At 39.6% G+C, this 12,767-nt stretch overlaps 1 protein-coding gene across 2 annotated transcripts in view; it reads left to right on the forward strand.

Moving 5' to 3' along the window:
- The window catches only part of GALNT7 (polypeptide N-acetylgalactosaminyltransferase 7), a 70,638-nt gene that overhangs the window by 38,439 nt on the left and 19,432 nt on the right, over nt 1-12,767 (forward strand). For both annotated transcript variants that reach the window (XM_018926633.3, XM_009101150.4), the window contains exon 3: nt 7,209-7,375. In XM_018926633.3, the coding sequence (XP_018782178.1) occupies nt 7,209-7,375 (167 nt within the window). The remainder of the gene's footprint in view (nt 1-7,208; nt 7,376-12,767) is intronic.

Consider the following 12,767-nt stretch of genomic DNA (forward strand, 5'->3'; position numbering starts at 1 on the left):
CCCTGAGCCACACAGATTTGTACTTGAATAATTGGATCTGTTGCCACAGGTCACCTTTGACTTCAAACAGAACAACTGGCAATGAGCTTTTGTTGAAAAACCTGAATAGGTAACTCTCCATTGCTTGAGTACAATGTTGTGCACATACAGAAAGGTATTTTTGGACAACTGTTTTTGCAGCTCATTTTATAAAGCAAAAGGGAATGAGAATTGGCTTGTTTTTTAAAATTGCACATGTAGTTTTGAAGGGTGTTTGTTTTATTTTTCAATTATTTTTAGCATAAGAAAAGGAGGGAATTCTTGCCAAAAATAGACTTCTAACTTCAGTAAGAATACATACATGCAGAGCTGTGTGATAGTAAGGCAGAGCTGTTAGTAAAGGTATTTTTTCTATCATAGTTTGATAGTGCCAACTTGGACCAAATATGGTCCAAAATATTGAATTGTATAGAAAATTGTTAGTGCTAGATTGGAGTAAAAAAAAACCCAAAATCTTTAGCTGTAACTAATTACTCAGTATGAGGTAAGGCAGATGAGTCTTAGCTCCTCATTAGAAATAGACAGTCTTATTACTCTGGGCAAATAACATGAATTTAATATGTTCCCTTACAGTAAGTAGTTACTTGTCCAGTCAATCTTGTTGTAGCTGAGAAGATTGACTACAAAGGCTCTGGAGTGGAGCCTGCTTTCTTCAGGAATGTGATTAGTTCCTTAATTAAAGCACTTTACAAATTACATATTTGATACTGTTACAAGAAAAAGGATTTCAGTAATTACTTTTGGTATCTATATCATTGGAAATGAAACATTAGGGATTTGGTTTAATTTCACATGGTACCCTGGGAAAATCTTTTATTCCAATGCCACATAATACACTGGAACTGTTCTGTAACAAAGAAAACTAGTTCTATAATGTGCACATAAATTTTTGTGCACCTCAGTGAGAGCTGGAGTCGAGAATCAGGTGAATTATAGTGGTCACACTAAATCAGGAAGGCTGGCTTTCCACTGCAGGTTATCAGCTGCCTTACTGCTGGCAAGACTCCTGAAGGGAGAAAAAAAATGGTGTTTAAATTGTAATTAGGCATGTATTGTGAGAGCATCTCATGTGGTCAGGAACTTTTAAATTCCAGGCATTCGCCTTAAAGCAAAACCCAGCATTTTCTGTTAACATTTCAGGTTCCGGTAATGAAAACTACAGAGAAAATGGATCCTTTGTCTCTTTAGTGTTGGCTGCTAGCATTTGAAATGTTAAGTTTTGAGGGAGAAATAATTCACCCAAAGAGTACAAAGAGGTTGACAGAGGCACCAGGTGTGTTATCTGTAGTTGGATTTACTTACCTCTCTGTGTGTGCATCTGAAATGAGATGACCAAGCTCTGAGCATGACCTCTTACTCAACAAAAACATATATATATAGCACAGCACCTGGAGTATATTTAAATTCTGAGTTAAACCTTGACTTCAGTGGAAGGGCAGAGGAGAGGGGAGCGATTTCCTGCAGCTGTTTGTGTAACTCTGCAGGTGCCAACCTGCAGCATAGAAATTCTGGGGCACGTGGAGGAATCATTTTGTCAAATGAGTTGTAACCTGAATGTGAAACTAAAAAATGAAATGCACTTCTTATGCTCTGTCTTGTTCCTGTTAACCAGACTGTACTGTGCTAGAGCATTCAAATAAATATGCATGGTACAAGTTATAATGCAGTGCAGATGAGCATGGGTAGGAACTTCAGGGTTCAATATCTGGTGAGCAAGGCATGGTGGAAATACAGTATTTCTGTGAGACTGAGCTCACTGCCTCAAGTTCCCTTCTAGCTGTTTATTACATTGGGGAAAGCGTGTAAAACTTTGATAAACCCAGAATTGAACACAGCCTTCCTGCAATACCCACAGTGTGTCACCAGAGTGCAGAAGGCCTCGAGAGCTGTGAGGTCTTCTTCATTTTAAACCAAAACAGGAAAGCAGAGGGCTTTTGCTCCATCTTCTTCTATGGGAGTTTCCCCTTCCCTAAGGAAAAGATTTCATTTTAGCCACCTAGGTACCCCAGCTTTCCTGCCCTGTGCTGTTTATTGCTTCAGTTTTTCAGTGCTGGATAAGTGATAGTATGGGCAAGAATCTTGTGATTAGAAAAATTGCAAAGGTGATTCCTTTCATTCTCTTGTTATCCCTGATGTTGGGTTTCTATGCAAACCTTGCCCTGGATTTGGATCTTGATGCTTTCAGAGAATCAAGCCCTTGTATCAGCTTTTGATGTCCTTGGAATCAAAAACTGATACAGCTTTTGATTCCAAGGGCACTAATAGTAAAATGTAGTCACATAGCCTCACATGTTACTTCAGGAATGGAAATGGGCAAAGCTCATAGCTATTTTAAAAATAGCAAATGCTGTTTCAGCATAGGTTAAGCTGTTTAGTAGTGTAATAGAGGTTTTACTGCTGTCTGCTGAAGGGAAAAAAATTATTCAGCTGATCAATTTGTCCTTCTTGCATTGTTTGTTTGCTTCTTTTCCAGAAGCCCTGTTTTGTAAGTCCACTGCTATAATCTCATTTTGATGTTGCTGATGCACACAAATGCCCCACAAGGCTTTGTAGGTAACAAATCCAGTATTAGCATTAGATTTACTTATTTGTATCCTGACAAAGAAATTCTATGATCTGTTTCTGTCTATCCTGTCTGCTCTAGACTTAGGCAATGATCCCTCTGACTTGCAGGTGTTAAGCAGCCAGTCTCAGCTATGACCTTGGAGATGTCAACCATACAGATGAGCAAACAGTTGAAGGTGTTTTCTGAAAAAAAATTCCCATCCATCTTCCTCGGGGTTAGGTTCAGTTCACTACAGTAGTCATAATAAATTTGGGATCTAAAATAGCAAGGAGCCCTGAATTCAGTATTAAAAGTATGTAAACATCATGCTGTCAGCTGGATGCCTGACTCCTTGTAAGATAAGAACAGGACTTACTAGAAAAGGAAACTGAAAATGAAAGCACTTATCCTAACTTATTTTTGGGATTTGTTTGTGCCGGACTCTTTCGAAAAGTTGAGAAAAATGCATGTCCTATAAAGCAGTTATAATAGGTGATAATACAACTGTGAATTTTATACCTCTGTAAAGGTGAAATAAAATTTAAAATATGATTTTAAATTATGAACAGTTCTATGTTAATGGAGAAGAGAAATTCCATTTTTTAATGTTGGTTATGATTTCGGGATAAATAATAAATTGAGACGTTCAGCTTGTACTGATCAGGTCCTTCATCTTGCAACAGCTGATTAGCTTCTCAGGAGCTTCTTTGGCTACTGGAGTGAATACAGGAATGTGATGGCAGCTGCCTGCCCTCTTGGAAGAATCTGTGCTGGTACATTTTGCTCTTAGCAGACAAGTACAGTGCTTTAAAATCCAGAGGGTACTGAGGAGTCCTTGGTATGTGCAGGTGCAAGTTAGAGAGCTGACACGAGAAAAATAGTATCAGGATGGAGAGTGATGATACACAGTCATGATACTCTTACTTCTTCTGAAGCTTAGGTGCTGATATGCTGGCACAGTCAGGGCTTCAGCATGGCAGGAGAAACACCTTGGCTCAAAATCTTAAATTGCCCTCTAAGTATCTCTCTGATGGGGCTCACCCTTCAATTGCTGTCAAGGTGCTCTCCTTTTTCAGCTGTTGCATTTTTGTTAGTGGTTAGATTACTCTTCCAGGTAAAGCAGATTCCACCTCTGGCTTTTTTTAAGCCTGAGGAAATTTGAGTCTATATCTGCATTTTCAGTGGTAGCTAACAGGGAGCCTGTATGGCCATCCCAGCCTTGGACCATGTACCCACAATCACAACTGTGGAGCCCCAGGACATCCTAAGAGCAAGCCAGTGAACAGAGTACAAAGCTGTAAGAGCAGAAATTTCCTCAAGCCAAGGAGCACTGCAGCCCAGATGCTCAGCTTCTTGTGCAGAGGGTCTCCTGTGTAGGCACTCCTGCCCTGCCCTGGCTGCAGTTTGTGACTGAGGGATAAGGGACCTTGGTGTGGCACAGGCTCCAGCAGAGCTGTTCCCTCCAAGGCTGGAGAGGGAGTGGAACTAATTCACATCCTAAGTATGCAGGCTAATAGACAGAAAACACATTACTCACCGTGTCTCAATTAGATCACAGCTGTGCCTTCTGAAGGGCTCTCTCCTGCTTCACTGGTGAGTCAGTCCTGTTTTTCCCCAGCAGTGCCAGCGCTGATTGCGGAATGGAAACTTTTTATTCGTGGACTGATCTGAAGGTGTTGTTTCCTTTCACCCATGAGTTCCTCAAGGAAAGGGCACACAAACAGAGCAGCTCTTCCCTGCAGCACTGCTCAGGGAAGCCCTTTGTACATCTGTGCATGCTTGTTCCTCTTTCCCTGTGCAGTAACTCTTTACAGGGCCCAGGAAAGGTGATGTGAAGTGTCTAGAGGCAAGCCTGGCTTAAGGATGCTGCCTTGTCATTCCTGCATATCTGCTGCAATGTGCCATCCTCTCAGCTCCATCAATAAGAATTCACCTTTTTAAAGTGATTTTGGTTACTAATTTGGTTCACAGTGTATTGCCACAGCTGGCCTGCAGGCTATACCTGAAAGGGCACTGTGCTAGGATGTGGGCAGGGGATGAGACACCCAGGGGATGAAGCTAGAGGTTGGAACATTTAAATCCTCTTTGTCACAGACCCTTCTGTACTTTGAATCTGCTTGTGCCAGTTTTCAATAGCTTGGAGCTTTTGCCTAAACATTCATATCTACAATACTCTCTCTTTTAAAAATAAAGAGTGGTCCTGGAAATTCAGGCATATTTATTTCCTTTTTTGGTGCCTAAAATCTTCAGGGAAACCCGTACTGTAAAATCCAGCTTCAAACGGAAGGAAGGTGCATTTGTCGTTTGTTGGTGTGTGGTTTGCCAACCACTGGATGTCAGTGCTGCTCCACTGAGGAAAGGCTCCACGGAGGAAAGCTTTGCCTGCTTCCTTCCCTGAAGAGATGAAGGAAATTAGGCTATTGGCTTTTGTCACTCAAACACCTCAGCAACATTCACATCTCTTGAAAAAAACAGCTGCAGAGATTAAAACATTTATTAATTGCACATATCTAAAACAACTATTTTGTTTCCAACCTCTAATTCTCAATTCCAGATGAGAAAGAAGGTTGTGCACAGGAATTACTGCAGTCTGTCAGAGTTTATGGGCTTGGTGAGTCGGTCTGTGTCTAATAAGTGAAATAAAGTGTCTGGAAAAAGCTGGAAGCGTGATGTTACAAGAGATATAAATGTAGTGCTTCACTGCTTGCAAATGGCACATTTAGCAACACCTGATTTGAGGAGATTGAAGTTGGCTATGTAGCAAAAAGCCTGTCTAGACCTCTGGGTTTGTGTTTCAAAACTGTATTAAACTTTTGTGGAAGTGGAAGAAATAATCAACCGAAAGATTAATGTTCTTTTTCAAGGTTTTCTTTGTTTTTGTCCTTGAAGTCAGGCTGAAACATTGTAGCTGTCCCTCTCTTTTTATTCAGAAATAAGCAACAGAGTTTCCCAGCTAAACCTCAGCCGGTGCAGGTCAGGAGCACAGTGCAAGCTGCATTGGCTCCTGCCTTCTCCTTTGAGACAAAAGTGCAATTCTGCTGCATTTACATGGAGCTCTTGAATGGCATTCAGCTGCTGTGCTGGTTTTTTTGAAAGTATAACACCCTGTTTCCCACCTTCTCACCAAAATTAATACTGAGAATATATGTGTGGAGCAACACCGTTCTGTAATAAATCTGTTATTAAACATATTCAATCTTCCTTTTACACAGCTTACTTAACACACCTAGGGAGGGTATCTATTTTATCTCTGCAGATGCTAAGGAAGTTGCTGACAGCTTAAATGCTTGTGCTACAAGTGTTAGTACTGCAACCTGTAATCAGCTGGAATCCTTGAGAGGGATCTCTGGAAGGAAGGCATCCATGGCCTGAACCTTTTAAACAGCCAGTCTAGCACTTCTTTATTGGTAACTGTGATTAGCTGCAGCTACTCCAGGCATAAAAACTACTGAGCTGAGGGATTTGAGTCAGCAGTTTGTACTTTTAGAGATTGTGCTATTTCAGAGGTTGTTTACAGCGCAGCTAAGAAACAATATGCCTTGTTAGATAAAATTTTGTCGTAGTCTGTTTTGATTGATTCTGTAATTTTTTTCTTCCACAGAAACAAAATTATTAGTATATTTCTAGCAATGTTTTTTTTATTTTCTGGGAGGTGAGAAATGCATATTGATGCATTGAGAAGTGAAATGCATCCTTCAGTAGAGAAACTCTTTATTACCCATGGATCTGTTATGTGAGTTCTTTCCATGTGTAACTGAATGTAGTTTCAGAAACTCCAGTGAACTCTGATGATTAAGGTAATTCTTTTCAAAAGCAGCAATGTTTCTGTGCATTTAAGCTTTTTATTGTACAAAAAGAACTATAACTAGGGAGATTTGTGCATCTGTGTGTTTAGAAGATTTATTTTTCACTTATAATTTCCTAATACATGTTAGCTATCCTGGAAAAGTCAGAATCTCTCTAGCTGAGACTTTATTTGCTGAAAGATGAAAAAAGGAAGGATTTTTCCCATTGAAATTAAAAGTGCCATGTCTCTATGTTTGGTGATAGGAACTATATTATTATAGTTGGAAAAGGGGCTAGTGATCAGGTAGGGAAACTTCCAGTTAAGGAAATACTTGGACTGGTTGTAGGGAGTGAATAGGCTCACTTAGGGGTACAGTTGGGGAAATGGGCATTACAATTGCAAATTAAATCCATTGTTGATAAATGTGGTTTAGAAGTATTGGAAATTGTGGAAGGTATTGGAAGTACTCAAATTTTTTGTTTCTAAATCATCTCTGACCCCTCAGGAAAAAAGGCCTGAGTCGTCTGCACTATTTTTGTTTGTTTTTTTTAATCTCTCTCTTTTCTTGTATTTTTTATCCCCTATGTGTCATATCTTCCAAGGAAGGAGCCCTCTAAAAATGGACCAAGGCTGAAGCTTGTGCTTGACAGTCTACTTTTCTTTTTTTTATTATTTGTCTTTGTATCTGTGATGCACTTAAGCTCTATTATCTTTTATATCCTGTCTCTCTTAAATCTTAAGGATAGCTGTCAGTGAAGATTTAATTTGCACAAGGATGCTGTTCAGCAGTTCTGTAAAAGACAGTGTGAAAACTAATCAAATCAACTCTTTTTGCAGATGCAAGTACTGGCATTATGATGACAACCTGCTCACCTCCAGCGTTGTCATCGTCTTCCACAATGAAGGGTGGTCCACGCTCATGAGGACAGTCCACAGTGTCATCAAGAGAACACCAAGAAAGTACTTGGCAGAAATTGTTCTGATTGATGATTTTAGCAACAAAGGTACATTTGGAATATTAACACAGTCCTTATAGAAAAGGATTTTTTTTTTTACTTTCCTGAAATAGTTTTCTTTTGATTTATTACCTGCCATGGTTTGAGTTGACTGATGGGAGAAAAGATTGCTTCCTCACAGTGCTTTGAGATCTCTACCACAGTTTTGGGTACAATGCAGAAGAAAGCTGGCATAGCTAGTATCTCTTAGCTCTTGTGAAAACAAGTAGTTTGAAGGGTATCAAAGGGGTTAAGCCTGTTAGGAATTACAGGTTTCTCTACTGCATAAAGGAATGCAGATGTCTCTTTTTTAACTATGATAAAAACCTACCTAGGCTATCAAATTATTCAGATTAATTTTCAATATCTTCTTAATCTCTAACCTCCTTTTTTAATTAAACATCACATTATGCTGCTTATTGTTTCTTAGTGAGGGGAGGAAGCTTTTAAGAATTTGAATATGTTTTCGTTTCTGCCTTACTCTTCTGCCAATGTAAGTCCAGAGATTTTCTTCTTCCTTTGTAATTTACATTCTGATCTTGGTTTATTGTCAGGATGCATGTACTTGCACTTGTCTTATAAATGTAAGCATGCACTGTTTTGGTTTTTATCTTTCATGATGGTATTGTCAGCATTAATGCCATACAAGGCTGCATTCAGAGAGGAGCTGAAAGTGGTCTCCTAGAGATATAAGCTGATTGAGAAGGGGAAAACAGACTGTTTTTCAACTTCAAACAAATTTCAAAATAGTGCATCAAAGCTGCTCTGAGCAGCTAAGATTTTGATACAGCATGGTTCTTGAAGAGATATTGACAGAGAAAAAGAGGAGGCACATAAATAAAAATATGTGATTTTGACTATGTGGGATGGCAGTCTCTTCCAGACACTGTTGGTGATGGCTGTGAGCAAAGGCAAGTTTGGTCAGTGGCACAGGATACCCTCATCTTTTTTTTCACATGAATTGTGTAGTGGCATAACAAACAGATTTTGAAGTTCTGAAACTCTCCTTTTTATTAAATTATCTGGGCTTCTTCCAGTTCCAGAGCTGTTTCCTATGGGTGTATTCACTACAAATTTTAAAAATTATCTCATCACATAGCTGAGGTAGCCTTTTTTGAGTATAAACCACTATTAAAAATAGCTATTTTGTGTTATTTTTTTGCATCATTCCTGTAGATAGGTAGGTATCATTTTGTTTGTTTTCACAGGAGAGGGCAAGTTACCTGTATTATAAACCTGACTACATTTGACTTAGTCTAATAAAGATACTGAATGCTAAATTATAGTCTTCTGTATCCTTTAACAGCTGTTGAGAATTTGGCTTAGATATACACACATGCTATAAACCAAAAATATCTTCTCTCCTAAGGGATGTAATTTTAATAATTCAGTCAGCAGACATATGCTGTGTTTTAGCTTTTCAGCTAGGATCATAGCTTTCCTTCAGAGCTGTTCAAGGACTGACTTAGCTGTATAAAGTAACTGTGACACTGATTGTGGCTAGAATACTTACCAGATTTTTTACTAATGATAGGTCTCAGTATTTGGGTTTCACATGACTTGTAGCTGACTCTGTGCTATGTATATGTAGTTCATGGATTGAGTTTGTCTGGCATAGAACTTGTATTATTTTTCCAATATATGACATTTGTTAAACAAAAGCAGTATTTTTAAAGATTTTTTTTCTTAGTGCAGAACTTTTTTGCTTTCTGCTCATAAATGAATGGTTAGCAGACACAGCTAGCCTGCACCTAAGATCCAGCAGACCCTTGGCTCTTTATTTCTCACACTTCAGTTTTCCAGATAACTTTCTTAAATCAGAAAATTCAATTAAGCAAGCTCAAGGTGCAGTTTTCTCAGGTATGGGTGGCTGGTAAGGCAAGCATGGGCTGGAATTACTCTGAACACCTCACTGCAATTGCACTGGTTCACCATAATAATTCTTCAAATTGCTTTAGGCTATTACTTGGTAAATATAATTAACTTAATTTCATTAGTTCAGTTTATGTTCTAGATGAAAAATGGCCAAGAGAGCAGAATCTTGCTCTTCTTCTTTCTCCTTAGAGAGAAGGATGAACTAGTATGGGCTGCAAAGCGTGCCAAGCTACCTGAAGAGTTCTCCAGTTGTTAGGAGAGCTGCAAAATACAAACACTCTTAATCACAGCAGAGCTGCTGGTAGCTTTTTGCTTTTCCAGCCAGAAGAAAAGTCATGCTGACAGCACAGATACAGGATTTTCTTCTTCCCCACCTGCTTTCAGGCTGCACACTTCATGTCTGCCTTTGCACCCAGCAGACCACCCTATGCTCTTGGAGCCTGCTGCTGAGTGACACGTGCTGGGCTGGGTGGATGTTTGCTCACACTCCGAGTGGCTGTCCTTATTCCTTAGCTGCCACCCTCTCCAGTGGCATGACATTAAAATAGGGCACAGCAGTTGCAAACGCTTCTAAAGGCTGGCTCCTAAAAACCCCTGCCTGACCTTCCTTACGAGAAATCCTGTTTCATCAGAGGGGAGTTACAGCTTTCATATGTTGTGTCTGACAGGGAGGAACAGTTGCAGTGCTTGGAAAATGGCCTTTTAGTCATAATTCTTAATATAAAGTCAGTTGGGAACAGTACTTTTGCTGAATGATGCTCTTTCCTTAATCTCTCCTGCAAAGAGCAGGGTTTGACTGTGAAGAACTGTGCAGAGATATGTGCTGATTTCTACTCTGGTGTTTTTTTTTTTCTTTGTCAGAGCACAAAGAGAACAGTAACAAGAAGATTGCCAAGCTAATGGAATGATTCTATCTCCATTTTCTATGGAGACCTCTGTATTAATTCATGTTAGAGTCCAAGAAATGTTGCAGCGATTTCTACCACAGTGTCAATGAGGCCAGGCTGTTACACATGAGGGTTTTGGGGTTTTTTCCCAGTTTTTCTTCTATTCTCAATAGAAGCAGTTTCTTCTTCTGTGAATGCCAGCTGTGTGAAGGAAACAATGAGAAGTCATAAAACTGTATTTTCTAAAGCTTCCTACGATTACATTGTGTGTATAGGACTCCAGCACTTGTTGTGTATTTGGGCCCCAGCTTGCTTGTTTTCTGAAGCATAGAGGCCAATATCTCAGCTGGAACTGCTTTTGTAGCCTGTGCACCTGTAAAGGGTGGCTGTGAGGTAAAAAATACCAGTGTTCCTAGTAGCATTTAAAGGCTTTGTCTAGCTTTTGTGTTTACTTACATGTTCTTTCTTGTTCCCTGTGTTTCCAACTGATGCAGCATCCCCTGAGAAAACCAAAGGGGAAGTAATGAGCATGGGCAGGCAGCAGTATTTTTATTAACCTGTGTCGTGGTGCTTGCCATGGGGAAACTGAAGCAGTAGTCATTGCCAGTGTTGGAGCTGAGAGCTCACCTTAGCAGTATTACAGCCCAGGGGACACACAGGCAGGAGGCAGCTGCTCTAGGGAGCACTTCTGATACCATTTTTCTAGGTCTCAGACTGCTGCCCATGAGTTGAGGAGGAAAAAACCTGCTTTCCTCCTCCTCCTCCCCCTAAGGTCCTTGTGTTTTTAAAAGACACTGATTCATGCTTTAATCATGCACTTCGACATGAGAGAGGAACTCAAACAGGGGAAAGCCAGATTGGTGATTATAATATTTTGAAAGGTAAGATATACATTTTTGAATAAAAACCAGATTGCTGTAATGCTGTTGACAGATGTCATAAATACACATTCTAGGTGAACAAAATTTAATGCTGGCCAAACAATATTTTTGACTGAAAAAGTATCAGGACTTTTTACACTACTGTCATGCAGGCTTTGTAGTATGGGAAGGAGGAAAATTTCAGCTTTCCTGTGGGAAACAGCACTTGCTGCTAACCCTGGCATGGTTTCAGATAATGGACTGCAAAGTCCTGAGACTTGTACTGCAGGAAAGCTTTACACAATCAATATGACAGGTTTTTACAGCTCCCTGTGAGCCTTACATAGTTGAACATTTGATAAGTAAAACATTTGGCTTCATAGGCAGGAGAGCTGGAAATAACTTCAGGTTTTAAATCTTTAAAACATTCTTGACAGTCCTTCTGTAACATATACTTGGAATTTGCAGCATAAATCATGGTGTGGTATAAAGATTCTCTTAGTACCACTTCAGTATGACCTCAAAACTCTGTTGATTTTATCCTATAAAAATTTATATCACAGCTATCAAATAATATATTCTCTATTTATTACATGGCATGTTCTTTTATACAACATATGTGATAAAATTGTTCTTTCTCTAGTTTGACATCTGTGTAACCTTGAAGTTTTCCTAATGCACAAGGATTTACAAAAGAAATTTTAAATGTATGTGGGAAAGGGGAATATATAAAACTTGGTTGAGAAAACTTTTTCTTTTGTAAAGGTGGAGGGGAAGGATAATAAGAGTATCAAAAGATAGTGATTTCAAAAGATTGTTCTTTGGTAGAATTGCTAAATTTTCAATATTGGAAACTTCATTTCCAAGAAACACCATTTCCTTTTCAACTACATGTAGCTTTTTTTCAAGCTAATTTTTTTTAATATTGCTGACAAGAATACAAAACATACTGGAACATAAGTTGTGGAAGTCTCCAGACTTCATCATTTTCACTCAGGTTGCAGGAGGTGTTTCTGCTGAAGTAACCTGATGGCATGTTGCTGCTGAAAGGGACATCCTCCTCTGCATGTCCCCCCAATCCTGTTAGATCAGCACTATGCCTTAGGATTTTAGCCTTTATATTTTCCAAATCCTGTACTGCAATAGAGCATAACTCTAAACTCCATATGAAGTGTTAGTTAATTGTCTTCACATTTTGGTCAGGCAAAACAATCCCTTTGGGCCTGAGATTCAAGGGCACCTTTCAGCCTCAGGCCCCAAAAAGTATAAACAGAAGTGAGTTGGGGAGGAGCAAACTGGGGGAATATGACTTCATCACCTGAAGCTATAATTGGGGGATTAACCCCTGATCTGTAAATGGACCAAACTTATATCTGTCTGAAAAACTCCTGACCATCATCCACCTTGGGTGTAGCCTCTCTTGGAGGCTTGGGCTGCCCAAGGTGTATGTATTGAAGGCCTTCAATAAATACCCACTTGATTCTCTGAGTCTTGCCTAGCCTCTGGTCCAGGCAGCCCCTCCAAGGCATCAGGCACAGCAATAGTGGCAATCAGCCCCTCTGAGCTGGTGCAGAGCAGTGCATGGATGCCTCAGCTGCAGATTGGGTGACTTATTTTGGTTCCTGACTGAGAGAAACTGAAGCTGTAGGCAATTCTTTAGAGCCTTTGAGTACAAAAATAGATTTTTAACAAACGCCAGTAGCTAAATCAGCATAGCCACAAACAGCAGGCGCCTGATTACCAGCCTTTCTGCCTTCATGAGTTTTCTCAGCAGAATCA

The sequence above is a fragment of the Serinus canaria genome, chromosome 4 (assembly GCF_022539315.1).
Source record: "Serinus canaria isolate serCan28SL12 chromosome 4, serCan2020, whole genome shotgun sequence".
NCBI classification, from domain to species: Eukaryota; Metazoa; Chordata; class Aves; order Passeriformes; family Fringillidae; genus Serinus; species Serinus canaria.